We start from the raw sequence: 22,142 nt of genomic DNA on the forward strand, positions 1-22,142 counted from the left end.
AGAAGGAGCTTCGCACATGGATCACTGTACAAATGGAAACGTAAAATTATACATCGATTGTGCTTTCCGAATGGCTGCAATCTGGATTTTAACAACGTATGTGAGATATATACTGAGGGTTACGTAATCGCAGTCTGTAATATGAGTAACATAATACATTAAATGATCGAGAATATTGCTTTGTAAATACAATAGCGCGGAGAGCTTAGTGCTGTACATCTCCTGGTCGTTCCCACACAATGGGAAGACACCTAAACTGCTGGGAGGCTCCTGCTACAGCTTTTCTATGATGTAATTTCAAGAATTTTGTAAACGATCTTGTGGTGAAATAGCAGTTTAGTGTCTCGCTCGCACTTTTAATCGCCTTTATTCGTTGTCATCTGACTGGTAATCTAAAGCATAGATTTGGGTTCAGTCCATATTTTACAGTGGGCAAGTATCAAGCACAGAAATGCGTTCTGCGCTGCATACAGAAGTGAGAACTGTACAGGCCAGTGTTCAAGAGAATCATTGTTACTGTCACGTTCGAAAGAAAGCCGTGGAACAAGACGTATGCGCTTCGCGCTTTCTTTGGAAATGAAGGAAAGAAAGCGAAGAGGATAGGGGGTCCACACAAAAGCTCACCGACGGAAATCACTGTTCAAACAAAAAGAAAAAAAAAGGTAAGTACCAGCGCGCGAAATGCGATGCATGTGATCGAATCCAGCATCTGTGCAACGCTGTGCCGCGAGCACAGGTGAACCTCCGCGCAGCGACGCTCGCACACGGGCGGTGCATCCTTGGCCATCGAGCATTGATCGCGTTCTGCTCCATGGGTTCAGAGGCCCAGGCTGGCGGGTGGCCGGCTTTTCGGAATAAAATTGCCCAGTACAGCATGCGCCACGAAATTCGGTCTTCTGGAGGAAACCAGAACGAAAGCAAGAGTGAAGAAACGTAACGCGATACCATCGGAAAACTTGGGCATCGAGTGCATTCCCCTCCGCCACCGTTCTAACATTTCGACCGCGGAGTTAAAGTTGGAAAGTTGGGCGATCCGACAGCAGAAAGGACCAGCGTGACGCGCATGCGTTTTCCGCTGTCCTAAAAAAGTTGCGCGGGTTTTGGAGAGGCGAGAAAAAGGTAAAGAGGGTGGATGGGTAAGAGAATCTAGGTGAGGGGGACCATCGGCGGCATCTGGCGATCGATCAGAGTTCATCAAGTAAGTGCTCCTTTAACCCTCGGTTTCACCTTCTTGAACTGTCTTTGAGCGATTCTACTTCCAATGATCACGGCATGGTCCACGGCCCCCGACCGATTCGCGTAACTTCAATTAGGTCACGCCGAGGAACGTAACGAGCTCGGCTCTGGCGAGCGCGCGCACCGATTCTTCGTTGTCCCGTCGATTGGCCACGGCACGCACACTCCTTTCGTGGGCTGAAATCCGCCCGCACCAACAAGATTAAACGGGGCTCTTTTGGGATTTGATCCTGTACTCAGCGAAAAGCGGCCTGATTCTGCAGGCGGCTATGACCACTGCTTCGCTTGCTGCACTTAAGCGTTGACGGCTCCACAAGGGCCAAATAAAAGGAAATGATGTATTGACAAGTACCGCATTATCTCTGAAGAACAGGAGACAAAGAGGGGGCTTGAGTGACACTGAGATAGAGTCATCGGCCAGGAAGACGCTCTTCTGCCACAGCGTACTACATGATAACGATCATTATGTGTGGTAAGTCTGAAACTTGGTTATTTCTGTTATACATGTCATTTATGTATGTATAGAGCATTCATTTATTATATATATATATATATATATATACATCAAAATCACGGCGCTGATTCGCTGATTATATATATAATTATATATACAATCAGCGAATATTATCAGACAAGGAGAAGAAGGTGCATCTCCTTTAGATTCCTGTCATAAAAAAATGGCCGCACAGCGAAGTTCACTGAAGCCCATACAGACATTCACTTTGCTTGCTATATATCATGGTAATTGGAAACGAACCACACATTTGCAACTTTTGAAGGAAGAAATGAAGGTAAATTTATTTGTGCAAGGTGCATAGAACATCACTATACTTTTCTGATTTTGAGTTCCTCGGGTAATCGCATTTTTCTAGATTCAAAAGTTGATATGACTTGCCCGGAGAGTTCCCCGGGTAATGGCATTTTTCTAGATTCAAAAGTTGATATGACTTGCCCGGATCGTAATCGGGAAATTGAAATAAATTTCCCGATTACGATGAGCCCGCTGAAAGTAAATGGAAAATTCATTTTTGGTAATTAGCGACTAATTACCACGTATCACCCGTCACCCAATGGTCGCCATCACTGAGGGTATGGCTCCGAAGGAACGGTCTTTTATTTCAAAACGGCTATTTTTTTAATAATACTAAAATTTTCGTACAAACACCCGGTATATCCTACGGCGTACGAAGTTCACCGCAGCAGCATTTTTATTAAGTGAGCAGGGGTGGAATTCAGTAAGCTGCGCTGTTCGTAAGCAATTTCTTAGCCAAAAGTTCTTACGCTGAGATAAAGGTGCAACCGAAGCTGCAGAGCATTTAACTTACAGCTTCATATGGCAGTGAGGAGAAAGCCAAGCTTGGAATAAACTACAAGAAATGAACGAAGCGCGGTCAACTGATGGTATGATCGCACATCATGCATATGTAGTCGAGCCTATATTCTAATGGCAAATCACTACACAGCATTATTCGACAGGTTCCTTTTCCGGGGGTCTGCAACAGCGCCGACAAGAGCAACCGCGCTCACCCGTTCACCGCACCGCTGTCAAAAGAATTGCCGTGGAAGTGTCAAGCATTCTTCTCACATTTCTGCGAGAAGCAGGACTGACGGGCACATGGTAACATATTTAGCGCAGAAACAGAGGCTGAGGCGGAATAACTGCCGGCCAGGCCTGCCAGGATGCACCTCCATCCCCACCTTATTACAAAGCGACTACATGTCTTTATTGCGATACTAACTATGGAATTGACAAAAAAAAGATAAAAAGGTGCATAATAAATAGTTTATATGGCCTCAAGGCAAGGTGACCAGCACCCGTATGTTCATCTGTATAGTACGTGAGCACGATGGACATGTTTGCAGGTGTGGTTCTAATGCCGCGCATATAGGCTCAATATCAGTTATGTCGGCATGCTGTCGGTACCATCTAAGGTGCTGGTCGACGATGTCGTCGAGTGCAAGACTGACAACGAAACGCGTGCTTCCGTTCTCATAGGATCCCTGTCGAGGGCACTGTGAGATAATAAAGCAGCCCTAAAGAAGAAATGCCCAAAGAAGCGGTGGCTACCGACATTCCAAAAATTAGGATAGAAAGCTTCAATGCGTAACATGCGTATATGCTAGTTTCGCTGCCTATCACACTTTGACGTCGTATCCGCATTCACCGCTTCTTCTTGGTTCTTGGGATCTGATCCTGTACTCAGCGAAAAGCGGCCTGATTCTGCAGGCGGCTATGACCAGTGCTTCGCTTGCTGCACTTAAGCGTTGACGGCTTAAGCGTTAAGGTTAACCGGAGATAACTTTTGGTTAACCTCCCTGTCTTTCCTTTACCTTTCTCTCTCTCTGTTCTTGGCTTCTCCTCAGATAATAAAACATGATAATGTCTCGCACGAGGTCAAGAGTTTGTTTTGCAAGTTCAAGCGGCCGCATTCCGACAGAGGAAAAATGCACAAAGGCTCGTACACTTCAATTTTAGAGATCGGTAATAAATCATAGGTTGCTGACGGCAGGTCCTGGAGCCCCCAGCTACGCTGTCTGCCATGCCCAAGTGGCACCTTATTCACCCTTTTCGCGGAGCACTTTGTTTTAGAGAAACGAGATGGCGCTCACGGCGGCGCGCCATACGTCTCCTCAGCGACCACGTACGAATACGAAACCATTACCGCTTCTACCGTGCTTCTGTGCGATCAGCTGTCGGAAATGCAAGCTGAGTTTTCGCTAACGCACTGTGCTCCCATCATGCTAGATTGAATCATGTGGATTGAAGACGTGTGCAGTAGTTGACTGCAAGAAAATAGTGACTGACATGTTAAGGAATAGAATGAATATGTGTGGCCAAGTTTGCGGACCGCTGCTGCAACTGTCCGAACGTGTTACCGGCACTTCGTGATGTGCGGCTTTCCTCGAGGATACAGAAATTTGCTAATCCGCCAGCCTTGTATCGCTAACCTTCAAAAGAAAGGGCTTCATCCCCAGAACGTCGGAAAGAGTGAGTATACACTTGTTAAACAACGACAAAGGGAGTAGCGCCGCTTCCTGTCATAGTAAGTTTCGCGCACGTTATCTATACACATCTATCCCAAATGGCACGAAAACTTACGGCCACTCTATCGCCGACGTATCAAGAATAAGTGAATGGGCACGCACTTGAATATATGCGCACTGTATAGCACAATAAATGAAGGACTAGACCTATGGCGCACGAATGGTCGAAGCTGAATGTTTCGTGATGGTCCACAACAGTATGCGAGTTACTAGCTGTAATATATATTTTCTACAAGGTATTTCAATGTACAAAACAGCTACGTTTAAAGCCTTGTGCGCAGCAAGAACAAATCTATCGGAACTGAGCACACCCGCCAGCGATTAAGCAGAAAATAATCAGATAGTGGCCGCACCGAGGAACTTCACTGAGTCATAAACTGACAAGCCACTGCTTCAAAATATTTGCCGAAATAAGAGCAAAGAGCAAAACACACTAATCCTGACTGAATTCATAATCTGAAAGCTTGGATAGCTTGGAATACATATTTAGCCCCGCTTTTAGAACAAGCACCATATACGCTGCTTGCGCCGTTTGGACATAGCTTAATCAGCTCCGAAAACGGTTTTGCATGTTCTCTGAAGCTGTGATAAAAGCTTGGTGTCGTCCACCCAGCTACCGTCTACGTTATCTCCCAAAACAGAGGTTTTCTAAGCTGCGCCGGCGTCATACACTTCCATTGTAAACAAGGAGGCAATGGAGGCAGTTGAGAGCAAGAAATGGATGTGTCACCACGTATCAAACATGGCCGCGCCCAGGGCATCGCCGCGAAAAGGGTCAATAGAAGCCAAGGGTAATCAGTCAACATCACCACAATGATCAGCACCTACGTTTCCATAAATTTACGAGTCTCATGTGAACCCACGTTCAACTGCACGTCAGAATACTGCACAGCACCGTACACGAAGCACATAAGGTAAACATTCTAGCTGGTTTCTGATAAAATCAGTTCAAGTCATCGATCTTGCACACTGATGCACTTTGTACGGAGCAGTGACTGCAGATATACATGTAGTAATGAGGACAAGGTGCCGGTCGTGGTATCCACGAGGGGAGACAGATGCCTCTATGGAAACATGCCAAAGTGCGCTCACAGTACTAAGCGAACGGGTGCTCAAAATCAACAGTGCGTGAAAATTCTGGATGTGCTTTGGATGTTGAAAACATCATCAGCGTATATTTATGTTTACTCCAGGACGAAGGCCTCTCCCAGTGATCTCTAATTACCCCTGGCTGGTTTCAAGTTGTGCCTGCAAATTTCCTTATTTCATCACCCCACCCAATTTCCTGCCCTCCTCGACCGCACTTCCTTCCCCCTTGCGCCCACTCTGTATTTCTAATAGTTCACCCATTATCAGCCCTACGAATTACGTGGCCTGCCAAGCTCCAAGTTTTCCTCTTAATGTCAACTACCACTACCCCCACTTGCTCTCTGATCCCCACCGCTCTCTTCCTGTCTCTTAACCGTTATGACTAACATTTTTCGTCCCATCACTTGTTTGAGCGGTCCGTATCTTGTCATGGCCACAGCCGACGCCACAGCCTAGCCACAGGCGGAGCCACAACCGATGCCACAGCCGGCACCACAGTCAGATCAAAGTGCACAGTGCACCGCGGTAGAGTCGAGAATGCCGACTCCCGATAAATTGCCCGAAGTAGACCGGCAAGTGGTTGTGATGCTTCGGTCCCTTGTAAATACCCTTCGTATACTGTTAAGCAAGCTGCATACTCCGTCAGCACGAAGTGCAGTGCAAGTACTGGATACTCTTAATCCAGTGCTTGCAAGTCTCGAGTAAGCCCCGTGGCTCACCCACCGCCTCCTATTCACGCAACGACCACTGGCCCTTGGTTCATGTCAGATGTCTTCAACGTACATCACCTTGTTCAAGCTTGTTTGTTAACCTCCAAGTTTCTGCCTCATATGTTAGGACTGGTAGAATGCAATGACTATGCCCTTTTCTATTCAACGACAGCGGTGAGCTCGTGGTCATCATTTGGTAATGCAAGCCGTATGCGTTCCGACCTATTTTCGTTCTTCGGTCAATTTCCTTCTTATTATCTGAGTTCCCTGTGAGTAATTAACCTACATAAACGTACCCATGCACAAATTCTAGAGGCAAACTGCCAATCAAGAATTCTTGTTCGCTTTACAGGCTATTAAACATTACCTTTGTCTTCTCCATATGATTCTTCAACCGCACTTCGATTTTCTTGCACTTTAGCTTTTCTTACACTTTCGATTTTCTTACATCGGTTTACTTACACTTCTACTTCTTACTTAGGTCCTCTATCAATTGTAGCAGTGTGTCCCTAGCGTTGCTGAACAGGACAATGCTATCAGCAAGCTTAAGGTTGTTGAGATATTCGCCGTTGACCCACACTCCCAATCCTTCCTAGTCTAATTGCTTGAGTACTTCTAAGCCTGCAGTGAATAGTGTCACGTAGTAGTAACGGTGAAGAAAACAGTCGCAAAACAGTGAATGACGAGACGAACTTTATTGGGCGAACCTGTGCCCACAAAAGCAAGTTGCACTCGAAGCACAACGATAGCGGTGAACGCAGTTGGCGTTCGTCGAAATCTGATCAGCGGCGAAACGCGTCGGCTTTTATACATGAGTCATCGAAGGTTCCAGAGTAATCCCTGGTGCCTGCGGGTCTTCCAGAAAGTGCTAGACAATTTGCGTCACTCATACAATCAGATAACATAAGCGTCGATGACAACAGAAAACGGGTAGAAGCATCGATAACGTTTGAGAAACTTCCGATACATGCAGGCGCGTCCTGCGCCGAGCGATAACGTTTAACATCTGTTAGCCCGTAAAAAGCGGTCACCGGTGAAAGATAAACAATTACACGTGTCAATAGCATTGGAGAGATTGTGTCTCCTTGCTATGACCCCTTTCTAGATTAATATTTTCCACATTTTTTTTTTATAATTGAAACATGTGAAGCGGGACTATCACTGAGGCAGAGTCGAAATGAGTCTGAGCAGTAGCGGATACGTGTGCTGTGGCTGAACGTAAATATGGAACTTACACATAAATGAACGAAGTTTCTCGACTTGTCAGCCGAATCTCAACTGATGTTGCAGTTGATATAAGGAATCAAAAATGAAATTAGGCTGGTCATATAACGCGTAGAGCAGACGACATGTGGTGTATTAGACTAACAGAGTGGGTGCTCAGGAAAGGTTAACACAGTAGGCAACGGCAGAAAATTAGCCTGTGCGCAGAAATAAGCAGGCATAGGATATAGTCGGCACATGCAAGGAAAGGGTAATAGGTATCTCTGAGCAAGGCCATGACTCCCAAGTTATGTCGCAAGTGGACATAAAATAGGCTTATGGTAATTACGATAGTGATGCTCATGATGGTGATGGCTTCTATGGATAACGACGTCAAGACCTGCGAGCGTTCACTCTTTGTTCGGCTTGTGGGAAACCCGTGGGGTAAAATTAATTTAGAGGCAAGTGATCCAACTCTTCGACTTATGTTAGGTTCGGAAACACGCTCATAAACGACCGCCTTAGGGATAAAAATATTACACTGTTTCAGTGGAATTGACGTTTGTCCTAAGCAGATGTATTTTAGCAGTTTCTACTTCGCATAAGTGCATTATACTCTAATGTAACAGATTGATTCACTCGGCCACGCACCGCTCAATCATTAGCCGTTACCCAGGCTATTGTACGGCGATGGTAGCAGATGGTGCAATTCGTATTACAAATGCTCGGATTGTCGCGGCAGCACGCTACTGGGTCATGCAATCGCACATTTGCAATCACGTTGCTAGAACGGGTGCTCGATTCATTATAAGAAACGGGAGAGGCAGCTTGCACTCATCAACTCTCGTAACATTTTCGCGTTCGCTAATAATAGCCGAAAAAGTTTTCCTCAGATAACTAATTTTCACATGCAAACTGCGCCGCCCTTCTTTGCCCACAATGAGCTTTACTTCTGTCTGCCACGTGACCCAGATATTAGGTAGCTACCCAATCAAGAAGCCTCCATCGAAACTTACGCCAGGCACATAGATACATGCAACGTGTGGCTCAAACTACAAAGCCACTCTCTTTCCCAGTGACTAAGGCAGAATATTTTCGTCCCTTGTCTTCACCTCGAATTCCGTTAATTTAACTTTCACCACTTCTTATTTCTGGGGTTTTACGTGCCAAAACCAGTTATGATTAAGAGGCACGCCGTAGTGGAGGGCTCCGGATTAATTTTGACCACCTGGGGTTCTTTAACCTGCACTACAACGCAATGCCCACGGGCGTTTTTGCATTTCGACTCCATCGAAATGTGGCCGCAGCGGCCGGGATTCGATCCCGCGATCGCGTGCTCAGCAGCGCAACGCCTTAGGTGACTGAGCCACCATGGCGGGTAGCTGTCACCACATACCCAATATATTTCCATGCAAATGAGAGCCTAAAACTTTAAGCCGCATTCTCCAGTACAGGCTGGCCAACTGGGAATTAATCCTGGCTAACCTATTCCCGCCTTTCATCTCCTATTCCTCTTTCATCTGCGAGGTGTCTGCAGCAGTAAAACCTCACATAGAAAAGTGTTTCGATCCTAAGCAGGAACCATGATGTACGCTAAGGAGTGCAGTCAAGAAGTGCTGATGAAGCAATATTATTTAGTTAAACCTGGTCAGCCTGCGGAAAGCATTTCCCAGCGTTTACTACATGGACTAGGAGCTAGATGATTACAGGATGCAATCAAACGCTTTATCAGGCCAGATAAGAAAGCGATAAAGCGTTGTCGATGAATGCAATAGTCTACAGTAGTTCATACTAGCTTAGAATCAATGTACATAGCAAAAACCACGCGAGAACAACGCAACAAGCATGATCAAATATGCAGGAATGCGTAGGCGGATGGGTTCTTTTTAGGTTTGCAGCGATAGCAGAAGAGGCATATGGCGGTCTAGTTTGATTCCCAAATTGTCATTTAGTCCAAAATAGTTACGTTGTGTTAATGAGATTGAACATTGATCTGCTCACCATTTCCTAACAACGTGTAAGTTTTGCACGCTAAAACTGCGTATCTGCACCCGATATTCGTAAATTTCTCTTCAGTAATGGCGTCTTCTTTTTGGCCGGTGCTCGGCGTTCGTCACTCATGAAAGCAATTCGTTCGACAACTAGTCATTACCAGCGGCGACGCCAAATCATAGCCACATCTTGCATAAGATAGCTATTTTTGAATGTATACGACCTGAATAATATATTGTTACGTGGAAGCACAGCAGGGAAACTATTTACAAGGTGTATTTACAAGGGGTAACAAGCACTGGCGAACATGGAAGCCAGCTAACATCCAGCAAAGCATGTCGTCGTCCTCAGATCACCCATTGGCCGCTTATGCTTAGGTCCAATGCACTTAATCCAAAGGTCGACATCATCTTCTTCGAGTAGCACGTAGTATGACCCCTGGCGGCAGAAGCACTGGCCCGGCGCCACTAAGGACCTACATATAATGGTAATGCTTGAGTCTCTAAACGTGGACGACGTCACGGGGGAACGGAACAGAAGATGTAGTGGGACTGGCGCACACAACATAAACATTAACCCGCCGATTTAGAGTCACTTGATGGGTATGAGCTTATAGACTCTTTCTTTATTAGATACTTAATCGAGATGTTTATGCCTACAGAAGGCGCCGGCTGCCCCTTAGGTCTCAAATGTGTCAAGAAAAAAATACGCATTTTCAAGTGTATGTCGGGAAATTGCTGCCATAGTTTGCAAAACTGATGTCAACATTGTTAGCGATTTCACTAACTTACTTACAACGTAACACAACAGTCGTGTACGTGGCTTTACACTCACCATTGCGTTGTCCTCCTGGGCACATCCGTCCCAATAATTTTGGGTATGCATCATTGCGAGCACTTTATTAGAGAATGCCACTGCAGATATATCTGTGCCGAATGTACCATCATGTCAATGCTAATTGCTGGGTCTGCGTTTCCTTATGCATATGTTTTTTTTTTTAAGTTGAGTCAATACATCCACACGTATAACGCTGGCACAGTACTGCGACATGCTGTAAACAAGCTTCAAAACGCTAAAGCACTCTCAGATAACCGATAATTCTTAGAACTACTCAGCACGTAATAGCGAACTCGTCATACTGTGAAGTAATTGGGTATCAAGTTTGGGCAGTTAGCAAACTCTGCTCTCCGCGATAATATAATGTGGGAGTGTGGGGCTGGCAGACATTCTTTCGAAATAGGGGTGATCTACAAAGCTATCCTTTTAAGATTACTGAGAGTGAGTCACAGACAGACACTAATTGACGACACTTTATATATTAAGTTTGGAGAGGGGGCTATGATAAGCAGTGGAGATGAAGCCTCCGGATTAATTCGCACCACCTGGGGCTCTTTAACGCGCTCCCAAAGCACGCAACACGAGCGTTGTTTGATTCCGCCCGCGTGGGAATGCTACTGCTGATGTCGGGAATCGAACCCCCATCTTCGTACACTCAGCAGCATAGCGTCATAGCCATCAAGCCACCACTACGGCTTTCTCCAAACAGCACCGACAACCTTCAATCACAATTCACGTATGTTTAACAATTATTTTATTCTCAGGGGTTCTTCAGGCACTGGATTTTACAACAGCTGCACTACCCAATTCAATGAATAGTCACTAAGTCACCATGTTGGCTTTATGTCTACGTCAGCGTTATGAACCGCCATCCTAGATTACCCAGCAATGTAGTGGAAGTCCAAGGGCGTAATGAGGTACAACAGAACTGCACCTTCATTTGCATCTGATAAGAATCATATATCTAAAGCGTCCAGAAGTAGATTATTTAATTTACGTTATAAAATTCAGGACAAATTATTCCTTGCAGCAGCTTAAGATCACACTCAGTCATTTGTTTCTTAATTTTGACAAATGAAACAGTGACTTCCCTAAGGTACGAGAAATGCCTCTTCTTCCCATTAAGTCCTTAGAAAAATGCATTTGGATGAAGTTTTAGAAAATTATCTTAAAACATCGTAATGTATTTATGTTCATCCATGTTTTAAGTAACACATTTCCCAATGAATTTGCACGGCATTTTCACCTGGGGCAGATGTTAAGCGCTCTAAACTCTTTGTCCATCAGTTCGTTATGTCACGCGAAAGACGACCGTTGTCGTCAGCGCTTTGCATTATCATTCAATAGCCAGCTATCCAGAGCACGAGAGAGGAGGGTCGTGCGCACGAAGCGAAACCCCACTGTCTTCTGACGACCAATGTTGCATAAATTATTGCGGTTTCCTTGCCTTTATTCTGCGCCACAAAGGCACCTGAAAGTGTAATTCACGCTCGCTCATGTCAAAACTGACAGTCCTGTAGTAGAAGAATTTATCTTCAATTCGGCGATAATTATTCAGCCGATATTAATTTAATGACAAGTAAGTTACACTTTGAACAATAACATTCCGCTGGTGTCTTCGTCACCCATTTTTCGCCAACCTCGCCGTTTCGAACTGGCTGTCACTTTCTCTCGTACAATAATGTTGCGTCTATTGGCTGTACTATAGTTCGCGCTAGTTCAGTGCACCGCCAAACTTTGTCTAGTTTTGTATCGATCTCACTGCATGCAAGAGCTCGCGTTGAACATATCGTGAAGCTTGCGAAAACAATGACCTTATAGCAGGTCTTCACCATAGCTCTGAACAACCGTAGTGGGGCTATGGCGTTCTGCTGCTCAGCACGGAGTCGCGGGTATGATCACCGGCCACAGTGGCAACATTTCTGTGGGCTATATTGCGAAAATACTTCGGTATACTTATATTTAGCTACCCTTTCGGGAATCCTGGCTGGTCAAAGTTAATCAGTAAGTCTTCAGTAGGCGTCTGTCACAGCTTTCTCTGCAACTTGAATACGCAAAATTATGGGTCTGTATTCACAAAATGCTCATACGTTATAATTGTTCGTAAGAAGAAATTTCTGCCAATTCTGATGCCAGACATATTATTAGCGAAAGTAACCCACCAGGGGCAGACAGCACTTAAGAACGAAAAGCTTTGTGAATTTGGCCCCTGTGCTTTTATGTGCCAAAACCACCATCTGATTATGAGGCATGGTGTAGTGGGAAACTCTGCCTTCGATTTGACCACCTGGTGTTTAACGTACACTCAAACCACGGCACACGAGCGTTTTGCATTTCACCTCCACCGGAATGCGGCTGCGGCGGCCGGGATCGAACCCATGACCTCGTGCTCAGCAGCACAACGTCTTAACCCCTGCAGCTACCACGGTGGCTCAATTTTAAGACGTTAATTAACACTAGCTATTATTATGGGTCTGGCTGGCCATGAGCAATATGGAACCGTCTCTTTTATGGATCACTCGTATGCCTGAAATGTGTCCCCCCCGTTGCTCTTCCCCCAACCCTCCTTTGAAGAATATGTGGTATTGGTGTTATTAGTCACGACGTTGTAAAGAAAGAAAAAATAAAGAAACTGAAAAAAAGAAATTAATGGCTTGCCTTCAACAAAGAGGGCTGCTATAGGCCTCGAATGCGTACAAACTCCTTGCCCCATGAGTGCAAATCCTGAGATCCGCCGAGCACAAGTACCTGTTTGAGCCCATGGGTCCATCACTTGCGTGACCTGGAGTGCGTGCCCAGTCGGGTGAACATAGGAATGCGGACGACGTTTGATGACCCTCGCGGCGATGCAACGTTGCTGCAGCAGCTGCCATGTCCTGTCGTCATCACGGCCCCGACGCCGAAAGGGCTGCGCGCTCTCTCTAGCGTCATTTTAAAGGGGCGTAGCCAGGAGACGGCTGAGTGGAGGGTCGTAACGGCCAGACTGCGGGAAGAACTCCGCCAGGCTTTTTGGAGGAAAGTTATGCTGCACAGCGTCTTGTTGGCTCTATACGACGTATGTAGAGATCTGGTGCACGACGCATACGAAAACAATCTTGAGGCCCTCTATTCCCACGAGGCTGATTACACATCGCCTCCCAGTTTCCCGGCCGAGCTGTGCGCCCATTACGTGGAAGGTTTATGCCCCAATTGATTATAAACACTTCGCGTTGCTCGACTAACTCAAACACCAAAAGAACGTCCTTCTACGGGTGACGATGGCATTAACACTACGATATTTAAAAATGCTAATGCTTACAGATCTATCATAATAACAAAAATGTTTTCTGGACACGACTACATTTTCTTGGCAAAGGAATGTTGGCAAAGGCGTTGTACTTCACAGATCAGGTAATATGAACTGCCCTACCAACTGCCGGCCTATTTCTTTAACCAGTATAGTTGTTGTGAATGGCCTGACCCCAAAATTATTTTCTAACCTTGCGATCTTTCTAGACACTATTTCATTTGTTTCAAATCGGCGCAACGTTGTTTTTGGAAACCATGTTACTTCAAAACCCAGTTCTATTATCTTTCATCAATCAGTTACACCGGATCCTTCATCAATCATTTCATGCCGACTGTATACCAGAATGCATTTACCAGAACTTTTCGAAAGCATTTGATAAAATTAGCCAGACATTCGCTTTTTAAGCTAGGTCAATTAAATCTCGCGGAACCTTTCAGTATAGAATAAGTGTTTTCTCGTTCACAGACCCCATTTTGTTGCTGCTAACGGTCACAATGCTCGTTTCTGCGAAGTTCCCTCCACCATTTCAGAAGGTTTCATCTTAGGTCCTCTTTTGTTCGCAACTATATTAATGACCTCCCCAAGCATGATAGCCTCTAACGTTTATCACATTGCCGACAACTACGTTATTGCTAGAGAATTAATGAACAAAGACGACATTAACTTATAGCAATCTGCCTTCCGCGCCATACCTTACAGGTGAATAAATATTTAGTGGAGCTCAACGTTCACAAGTGCAAAGCCGCGCTTGTATCTAGAACCACTAATAGCTCATCCATGTACTATGTTTTTGATTATCAATCCTTGGAATCTGCTAACTCTCGCATATGCCTGCCAGTCCCCATAATGGCTAATGTAGACTCCCCGGGAGGTTTCTTGGTTTTTCCGGAAAGCTTGTTTTTAGAAAAGGCCTAAGTTGCCATTTAATCTGTTTTCCAGAAATGTAATGATGTCGACCTAGCGAAAATCAGGGCGAAAGAAAGGGGCAGCAAGCTCAACTTGCAAGCACTTGCGCAACGAATTCAAAGCAGGGGAAAAATAGGCGTTCACATGTTCTTTTCTGCCAAAACACACAAAGTTGATGTCCTGTTCCCGGTTATTGTTTCTGAAAAGAACACATTGCAAAAGGCAATGGGTTTGTATATGCAGGACAAGTTGAAGCTACTGAGTGTCGACGATGCGTTCCTGATCAAAAGTTCTCTCGAGGTCATTGAATTCTTTAAAAGTAGCGGGCGCCACGAAGTGAAAGTGTTTTCAATTGATATAAACAATTTATATTACCCCCTCCCCCATAATGAATTGCTTGAGGGCATAAGAGAAAGCAGTGAGAGTTTTCGGCAACTAAAATTTCAGCAGAATGCGGGCGTTATTGTAAAGGCTTTGCTAGACCATCTATGCCTGTACTAGTCATCCACGTTAGTTGAATGGAATGATGGGGTTTTCATGCAAAATCAGGGACTGTCCATCGGTCGGTCTTGTTCATCGGATCTCTATTAACCGACCTCTATATGGCCAAGGCTGACGAGGTTCTGACTAAGCATTTTTTGTTACAAGTACCCGCAGGAAGAGAATTTTTGAGTACGTTGATGGTTTTTCTCATTATCCTTTAGTGTGATTCAGTTGACTTTAGCACTCTAGCCGCGTAAACGCGGGTTACGATCAAAACGTGTCTTTTGCCGCTGACTATGACCCATGAAATAGATTTTTAGACATAAGATTGCAATACAGAGCTGACCATGTATGTTGGCAGTACAAGTCCTTGCGCGTCAAAACCACTGCTACCATACACCTCCTGTCATAGTAAACAGGTTCAGCAACCAATCATTTCCAAGTGTTTCTTGAATACCCTCTACAGGACCCGTCACTATGCCATAGATGCGAGCTCCAATACTCAGGTAGACCGCCTTAAGCCTTCGAGCTACCCGGAGGCGTTGCTATAGTCTCTGTTGCAGAGAAAATTCGCAGAGGAGGAGGAAACAACTTTATTTTGCTAATTTGGCTTAGTGAGGGGTGGGTACCAGGTGATGCCTCACAGCCACCTCCTCGGCTCTTTTGATGGCCCGAAGTTGAACCTCCAGGTTCGGGTTCATAAGTATCGCTTCCCACGCTTCAGGCGACGGAGCGGCAGAGAAAATTCGCAGAGAAAGGAAAGTTCGACAGCACTGCAAGAACTGTGTCCGAGAGAACACAGAACAAATCACAGTGATCGCGCTAGTCTCAGTCATCATCGTCAGCCGACATTTATGTCCACTGCAGGACGAAGGCCTCTTTACCAGCTCCCATTACCAATGTCCCCAATTACCCCTAGACAATTTTCCTAACTTCATCACCCCACCTAGTTTTATGCCATCCTCGATTGCGCTTCCCTTCTGTTGATATCCACTCTGTAACTCTAATGGCCCACCGGTTATCCATCCCACGCATTACATGGCCTGACCAGCTCCATTTTTTTTTTCGCTTAATGTCAACTAGAATATCGGTTAGACCCGTTTGCTCTCTGATCCACACCGCTCTCTTCCTGTCTCTGAACGTTAGGCCTAGTATTTTTCGCTCCATCGCTCTTTGTGCAGTCCTTAACTTGTTCTCGAGATTCTTTGTTAACCTCCAAATTTCTGCCCCATATGTTATCACCAGTATAATGCAACGATTTATACTTTTATTTTCAACGATAGTGGTAAGCACCCAGTCAGGATTTGGTAATGCCTGCCGTATGCACTCCAATTCGGTTTTATTCTTCTGTAAATTTACTTCTCATGATCAGGGTCCACTGTGAGTAATTGACCTAGATAAACGTACTCCTTTGCAGACTCTAGAGGCTGACTGGCGATCCTCAATTCTTGTTCTCTTGGCAGGCTATTAAACATTATCTTTGTCTTCTGCATAATAATCTTCAACCCCACTCTTACACTTTTTCGGTTAAGGTCCTCAAATTTGTTGTAATTCGTCCCCAGTGTTAGTCGCAGTAATCCAGTTCAGACACCAAGTGTCCCACAGACTAAAAAATTGCAGCAGATCGAATGAGCTAGAGTCTATATATATCCAAGCTTTGTGTGTGTTCATAAAGGGTTGAAACACGAGTTTATGCTTATTGAATGACCGCACAAAGTGACACGGAAGATTTTATTCAGCCATTGTAGCGAGCCTAATGCAATGCACGCCACGGTTGCCGCGGATGCGGGCAGGTGAGTGCCATCTGGTGGTGGTGCAAGGAAGCCAGAGGAGCACTTCTTCCACTGCCACTGGTTGGTCTATTCGGCTAGAGAACAGCCACGCAGCACCCACGCTCACTGAAGCCCGGCGAAGTTCGCAAAGAAAAGCTTCAGTTTTAAATAGATCGGACAGCACGCATGCGTTCGAGTGGTGTTTCCCGCCCCGCACAAGTTCTCTGCACTAGCGAAAAGAAGCAGTCCTGACAAAAACAGACAAAGGCGTCCAAGATCAATCACCGGAACTGCTAGGTGGTTTGTGCGAGCGAGATGGTTTAGAGGATCCCTTTGGTTTGGGGCGCACGCTACATTGGTCAAACTGGCAGGTGCCCGAATGGCCACCTTCGGGAGCATGCCAACAACGTACGGAACAAAACAGACTGCTTTTTCGCAATACAATGTTACAGATGCGGCTTTACCACAGTGTTGAAACACACAGTGAAAATTTATAAGAGGTGGTAGTGGTGGTGGGGGTGATGAATTGTAACAACAGATGGGTTTAACCTGGCGATCAAGGCCGGCAATTGCTCCGCCCGAGCGTCGCTTACAATATCGCTGCAGGGTTTCACCATATGTCCATCAAACCAGTCTCTCTTAAGAATTCGATAAGGAGACGTGAAGTTTCTTTGCGGGCAATAACTGATCCCTCGGGAAATATAAGGTGTTGTAGGCACGCATGCGGAAGGTCCTTTTTTTTTTTGCAGAGTCTCCAGGAGAGCGTCCCTTTCATCTTGGAATTTCAGGCCCGACCACAGAAAGTGTTCAATGTCTCCTGTCTCGTCGCATGCAGTGCAGTTCGGAGAATTGATTCGCTCCGTCCTAAATAACCAGGTCGGTGTACTAGCACATCCTGTCCTTATTCGAGATAGAAGTGAGGCTTCCTCTCGGTGAAATCTCGTGATTACGCAGGGCATATGTGGTGGAAACCAAAGCAACCTTAAGTGATTTCGAATGTCCGATTTTTCACTTGATTACTCTTTGGAGCTTTGACTTTAGGAAGATGTTAGAGCGCTGTGTATGCAAGCGCAACAGCTTTTTCATTGCCAGAAATACCAATGTGGGAGGCAATCCACTGAAACTTTACAGTGAAGCCTTTGTTGTTGAGTTCTTTCACGAGGGCTAGTGATTTGCGCGGGAACTTGATGAATGGCAGACCACGGTAGAGTTGTTGTAAGGCGGCCTTTGAGTCCTCAAGGACAACCACATTCTGCGCAGGCAAAGCCGTTAGTTTGCGCAGAGCAGCAGCTATTGCCACGCCTTCCACAACCATCGACGAGGGTATACAGTCCAGACGGCCAGACCACGTAATTCTCAGAGATTTGATATAGAATGCAGCTGCACAGGGGTGTTCGTCTGCTTTGACAGAGTCATCTGTGTTTACTTGTAGGTGATTCAGGTAAGTCGTGTTCAAATGTTCCAGGACTAGCGACTTGGCTTCTGCAGATGCAATGCAGCTCTTTGACTGCAATCGTGGTACACTTAAGTCACATGTGATGTCCTCAAATGTCCAGGGTGGTTCTATCTTTTCCTTCTGTCTCGAGCAGCGCAATCCTAAGACTGGAAGCGTGTTAAGTGCTGCATAAAAATGTGAGCGCCCAGAAATCGGACGTTGGTGACTTGTCGAATCTGGTATCCGCCTGATTCAGCTTCAAACGTGTAGATTTTCTTTTAGTTCCAGGAAATAATACGAATGATGATTTCTCTCCTGATGGTGTTAAAAGCGTGGCCAAGTCGCCCTGAATGGCATTTACTGCTCCCTAGGCTATTCGTGCAAGGTGACGATGCTGGTAGCCGGAGACCCATATGCAGATATCATCGGCATATATAGATATTGTGACTGGTGTTCGATGGTTTAGTAGTCTTGGTAGGCTAGCCATGGTGATGTTAAATAATAAGGGAGATAATTTATAAGCACAAGGGTGTTAGAACTCGGGTAATAGTCAAAGAGGCACAAATAAAACGAGAGGTGTCAGTAAGCCTACTCTGCCGTTATCTGAAAAAGAATTGGCGTTCTTGGAAGGTGTTGGCTCGTGCGATAAGTGTTTCCAGTGATTTGTTTAGTCTGTTGTTTGAGCTCCTGTTCTCGGGTTAATCTGCTCCCGCTCCTATCCCTTCTCTGGTGATACTGCTTTCTAGCAAACATGTATAAAATCATTGTTTTTCCGCATTAAACACAGTTGGAAGTAAGCGATTGTCCATGTTTATTTTTATACTGTCTTCTTTTGCGTATTTATTCTTATTAAACTACGGATTACCAACTAGACCAAACTGCCATCCTGCTAATTTAATGGTCGCTACATGCCGGATATATTATAAACAACATGTATAGCAAAGACGACCGCATGATTGCATATTTTCATCGTGACATTTTCTCCTGCGTCGTAGGCACACACGCACGCTGAAATACGCAAGCAGAGAAAGAGAAAAAAAAACAATGGTGGAAATCTTTAAGCTCTAAACATCTAAAATTTCCAAAATCCAGAAAAGTATGCACGAGAAGGGCCGTTTTTCTATGCTACTCTGAAATATGCCCCCTGCTTGCGGCGCTTCGAGCTACGCGCCAATTAAAAACTGCACCATGAAGTTACCACGTGTCTATAAGAGACACAACCAAACACAACGTCCGGTTTTGCCTTAAATGCAGCAGGGCAAAAAAGTCCGGACAAAATCGGTATATCGGTCCAACAAAATTCAACGTCAGCCTATCGAAGCGACAAATTGATTATACCCCACAAAACCCAATGTATAATTTTTGTTACGTCAGACTTAATGACTCCTAGTTTTTACTTAAGCCCGGGAAACTTCAAGCAAAGCCTATAATAGTTTTCACATGGCTGGAGTGAAGTTTCAGTTGTGGATAGTTGAAAAAGTTAATTGCTAATTATTTATTCACTCCACCTTACTTTAACTCAAATAACAGTTCATAGTTATTATATTGCGAATTATTCTCTCCATGCTTAGAAATTTGGGTAAACGAGTTCTGATTTTCCTTGATGCTAAACGGCGTTTGGGCTTTGCATGCAGGGTTAAATTTTCGTGGTCGCCATCTATCATACAAGAGAGCACACAAACTATGAAGACGTATACCTGAGGTGCAGGCACATCATACCAATGTGCCCAGGATAAAACTGGAATTTAAGCTTATATCATCAGGCGCTGGTGATTGCATTGCAAAGAGATAACAATGGTCAGAAGTAGACAGCGAAGAGAGAAGAGTCTGAACAGTGAACAGCGCGTACGTGACCCCGAAATGGTGCTTCTAGTTAATTCGCCATCAATGTTTACAGTTGTCCCCCCCCCCCCCCCCCCGCTTTTTTTTTGTTTACAAGCAAGGAGACATATTTTCTCATGCCACGTACAGTCTGTTTCACACTTGGGGGAAATCTCGGAGCGCATTGCATCGCGATGCGGCGAGCGCTGGAGTCGGGTGCCGGAAGCAGCTCGCGCAGGCGCAGACGCTCGAGGCGCGTTATCTTGAACCGCGTCGACTGCTCGACGCGGCTGGCCTCTAACCGTGTCGACAGCTCTACGCAAGATAACGCGCCTCGAGCGTCTGCGCCTGCGCGAGCTGCTTCCGCCACCCGACTCCAGCGCTCGCCGCATCGCGATGCAATGCGCTCCGAGATTTCCCCTAGATGTGAAACAGACTGTACATTGCTTTACTATTGGACCGTGAGTATTCTTCAACGGGTTATCACTGTTATAAAGTTATTTCTGTCCACAAGACGAGGCTACTGCATGAGGAATTTCTTGAATACGCAATGGTCAACGTCTCCACGATGAGCGCAAAGAGCGGCGAACTAGCGCTGGCTCTGCAGTGACGGCGCATCACGGGTATACAGGCTAACCTTCCCCGGTAGCCTCTGGTGGCCTTGCGCTGCTAACCTACCTTGAGGCATCGTCCTGTCAAAGTGCTTCCACGACTGTGACCGAGAAACTCACCGCTACGACGACAGGCTCATGAAGGTCGCGATTGTTGGCCCCGAGCACACGATTCACATCTTTTCACCTTAAGCCCCGCAGGCTTGCCGGAGCGCAGGCTTGCCGGAGAAGGACGCATTCTCGAAGATGCTCGACAAGGAGGCCCAAGAGGTGCCTGACGAAGCACTCATCATCCTCGATGGCGACCTCAATGGCCATGTCGGGGAGACAGCGGACGGAAATCGCAGCCACGGCGGCAAGGACTATGACCTACGCAACAACGGCGGCGACCGCGTGCTCGATTTCGCTGATGCCCACGACCTCGTGATCACCAACGGGTGGTTTTGGGAGCCGCACTCACATCTTGTGACCTATTACTGTGACGGCATGAAATCGCAGATCGATCCACTACATCTTCGTGCGTTGGCGTTACCTAAATATTGTCACCGAGGTAAGGTCCGTGACGACGAAGCGTAGGGTCATCATTACGACCTTCCTCGTCCGGCCGCCCGGAACGACGCGCGAGGACGAACGGGTCATGCCCGCATCAAATGGTGGCAGACGCGGGAGAGGGAGACGCAGATTATTCTGTGAATTTGCCTGTCGGACGTGAAGAGCGTACAGCAAACATGGCGGGAGGCGGAAAAGGCAATCCACCAGTTGATCCAGGCCCGGGCCTGGGACCCCCTTCATTAAGCGCAACGCGTGGCTGTGGACGTAATACGTTGAGGCAAAGGTCCGCGAAAATAGAAGGCTCTACCACGCCTTCCTCAGCAACAAGACTTGAGCAAACTTGCAGTTCTATGCGAAGTCAGGAGAGCGGCGACAAAAGCCGTTGCCGGAAAGAAGACGGCCCACTACGCCGAGGTCTACGAGGAGCTGGACACGCGAGAGGATGAACGGCATGTCTGCCGCCTCGTCAAACGTTGGCATCTACGAACGCAGGACAACGAATTGTTCCACTGCATCCCCGATGAATTCGGTCAGATAATCGCTGACAAGAGAGCCACTGAGGAGTGATGGGGGCACACTTCAAGAAGAGCTAGAGTGAAGAGTTCCTGCACTCACCCATCCACACCAGTCTCCTCCAGTCCCCGGCCCATTACGCTCATCGCCACCAAAGAGGCCACTGAGGTTCTAAAGAGGATGAAGCTCGGTGATGCAGCAGGACCTGGCAACATTGTAGCAGAGCTCTGGAGCGCCAGTATCTGTAACCCCTCTCCTTGATCACCAGGTTCTTCAACCACATTGTCGAAGAGAGAAAAATGCTCGCCGACTGGAAGAAAAGCACAGCGGTGCCCATCTTGATGTGACGGGTAGCCCAGCCGACCACGCCAAATGCAGGCTGATCCACTTACACACATCATGAAAGTGTTCGAAAGCGTGCTCTACAGGTGGATCCGGGACTTCGTCCAGCTGACGGTAAACCAGGCTGGCTTCGTGAAAGGATGCGAAGCGACTGATGCAATTCACGCCGTCCGACGGCTCTCCAAGAAGCACCACGAGAAACAGCGGCCACTCCACGTCACATTCCTTGACCTCGAGAAGGCATTCGGCCGGGTCCCGCACGAGCTGACCTGGTGCGCGCTCCGCCGGCATCAGGTGCCCGATGAG

General features: G+C 46.3%; 2 protein-coding genes across 2 annotated transcripts in view; one reads left to right on the forward strand and one right to left on the reverse strand.

Moving 5' to 3' along the window:
- LOC119431674 (neuronal cell adhesion molecule-like) overlaps positions 1–20,506 on the reverse strand; it is a 137,004-nt gene extending 116,498 nt beyond the window's left edge. The window contains exon 1 of the mRNA XM_049671745.1: positions 20,497–20,506. Within this exon, the coding sequence (XP_049527702.1) occupies positions 20,497–20,506 (10 nt within the window). The remainder of the gene's footprint in view (positions 1–20,496) is intronic.
- A 169-nt stretch (positions 20,507–20,675) lies between these two features.
- On the forward strand, positions 20,676–21,755 carry LOC125947320 (uncharacterized). The gene is made up of 2 exons (XM_049671790.1): positions 20,676–20,946; positions 21,610–21,755. The coding sequence occupies exons 1-2, from the start codon at positions 20,676–20,678 to the stop codon at positions 21,753–21,755; spliced, it is 417 nt and encodes a 138-aa protein (XP_049527747.1).
- The last annotated feature ends 387 nt before the right edge of the window (positions 21,756–22,142 follow it).

This window comes from Dermacentor silvarum, chromosome 1 (genome assembly GCF_013339745.2).
Source record: "Dermacentor silvarum isolate Dsil-2018 chromosome 1, BIME_Dsil_1.4, whole genome shotgun sequence".
NCBI lineage: Eukaryota > Metazoa > Arthropoda > Arachnida > Ixodida > Ixodidae > Dermacentor > Dermacentor silvarum.